The sequence below is a fragment of the Hyaena hyaena genome, unplaced genomic scaffold (assembly GCF_003009895.1).
Source record: "Hyaena hyaena isolate Hyena2069 unplaced genomic scaffold, ASM300989v1 scaffold_284, whole genome shotgun sequence".
Lineage (NCBI taxonomy): Eukaryota > Metazoa > Chordata > Mammalia > Carnivora > Hyaenidae > Hyaena > Hyaena hyaena.
Genome location: NW_024080913.1, coordinates 1,065,181 through 1,065,953, shown reverse-complemented (window position 1 = coordinate 1,065,953; position 773 = coordinate 1,065,181). Strand labels below are relative to the sequence as shown.

The 773-nt window shown below is 39.1% G+C and overlaps 1 protein-coding gene across 1 annotated transcript; it reads right to left on the bottom strand.

Annotated features, from left to right (window-relative positions):
- Nucleotides 1-220: 220 nt before the first annotated feature.
- Nucleotides 221-515, bottom strand: CTXND2 (cortexin domain containing 2). The gene has a single exon (XM_039246228.1). The coding sequence runs from the start codon at nt 513-515 to the stop codon at nt 348-350; it is 168 nt and encodes a 55-aa protein (XP_039102159.1). The 3' UTR covers nt 221-347.
- Between the last annotated feature and the right edge of the window lie 258 nt (nt 516-773).

The following is a 773-nucleotide window of genomic DNA, read 5'->3' as shown; positions in this document are numbered from 1 at the left end:
TTATTATGTTATATTGCATTACACTATACGATTATATCCAACTATCTTATCTTAAGGACATTTGATACCGGATAATTGAAACCCATGGCCTTATTTTGATCCATGACAGAGACAGTTCAACCTGTCTCGGTCCCACTTTGTAACCATTTCCCTGAATAGGACTATAAACTGCCTTGTGTTTCATCCTTTTTATTATTCTCAACTCACCCCATGTGCCTATGGCAGAATGCCGGAGCGAGAAGGCTGACACATAGAGAAGTGAAACAATAAGAAGTCCAGATTATAAACATCTGTGTAGAAGAGTTCAAGTCTGCTCTGAGGAGGAGTCTATCAGGCTTTTTCATAGTTCAGCTCAGAGATGGTTCCGCGGTTGTGGAGCTGGCCTCATAGGGATTCTTCACCAACTTTGCACACCGAAAAATCATCACAATTAGGAACAGAAACAGCAGAACAACAAAGGCAATGGCAAAGCCTTTGTCTACATCAATACTGCTGGACAGGCTTGAGTCATCCATGGGAACACACGCTTCTTTACCCTTGTTCAGCTGTCGCTATCTCTGCAGGTATATAGATCTTTAGGTTTGTCATATTCCTAGACAAAAGAGGATAAAACAAGTTTATTGGTTTGTGTGTGTATGTGTGTGTTTTCTTAACGTTATGTCAAAACCAAAGGAGATTTGCAAAAAAAAAAAAAGAAAGAAACAACCAGCAAGAGTTGTTTAAGAAGCACTTATGAAACCGATAAAGTTAGTATGGGTGAAGTTCAAAATATA

What these genes read in the sequence shown, in the direction of transcription:
- CTXND2 (XM_039246228.1), bottom strand. Translation starts at nt 515, where the DNA reads ATGGATGACTCAAGCCTGTCCAGCAGTATTGATGTAGACAAAGGCTTT.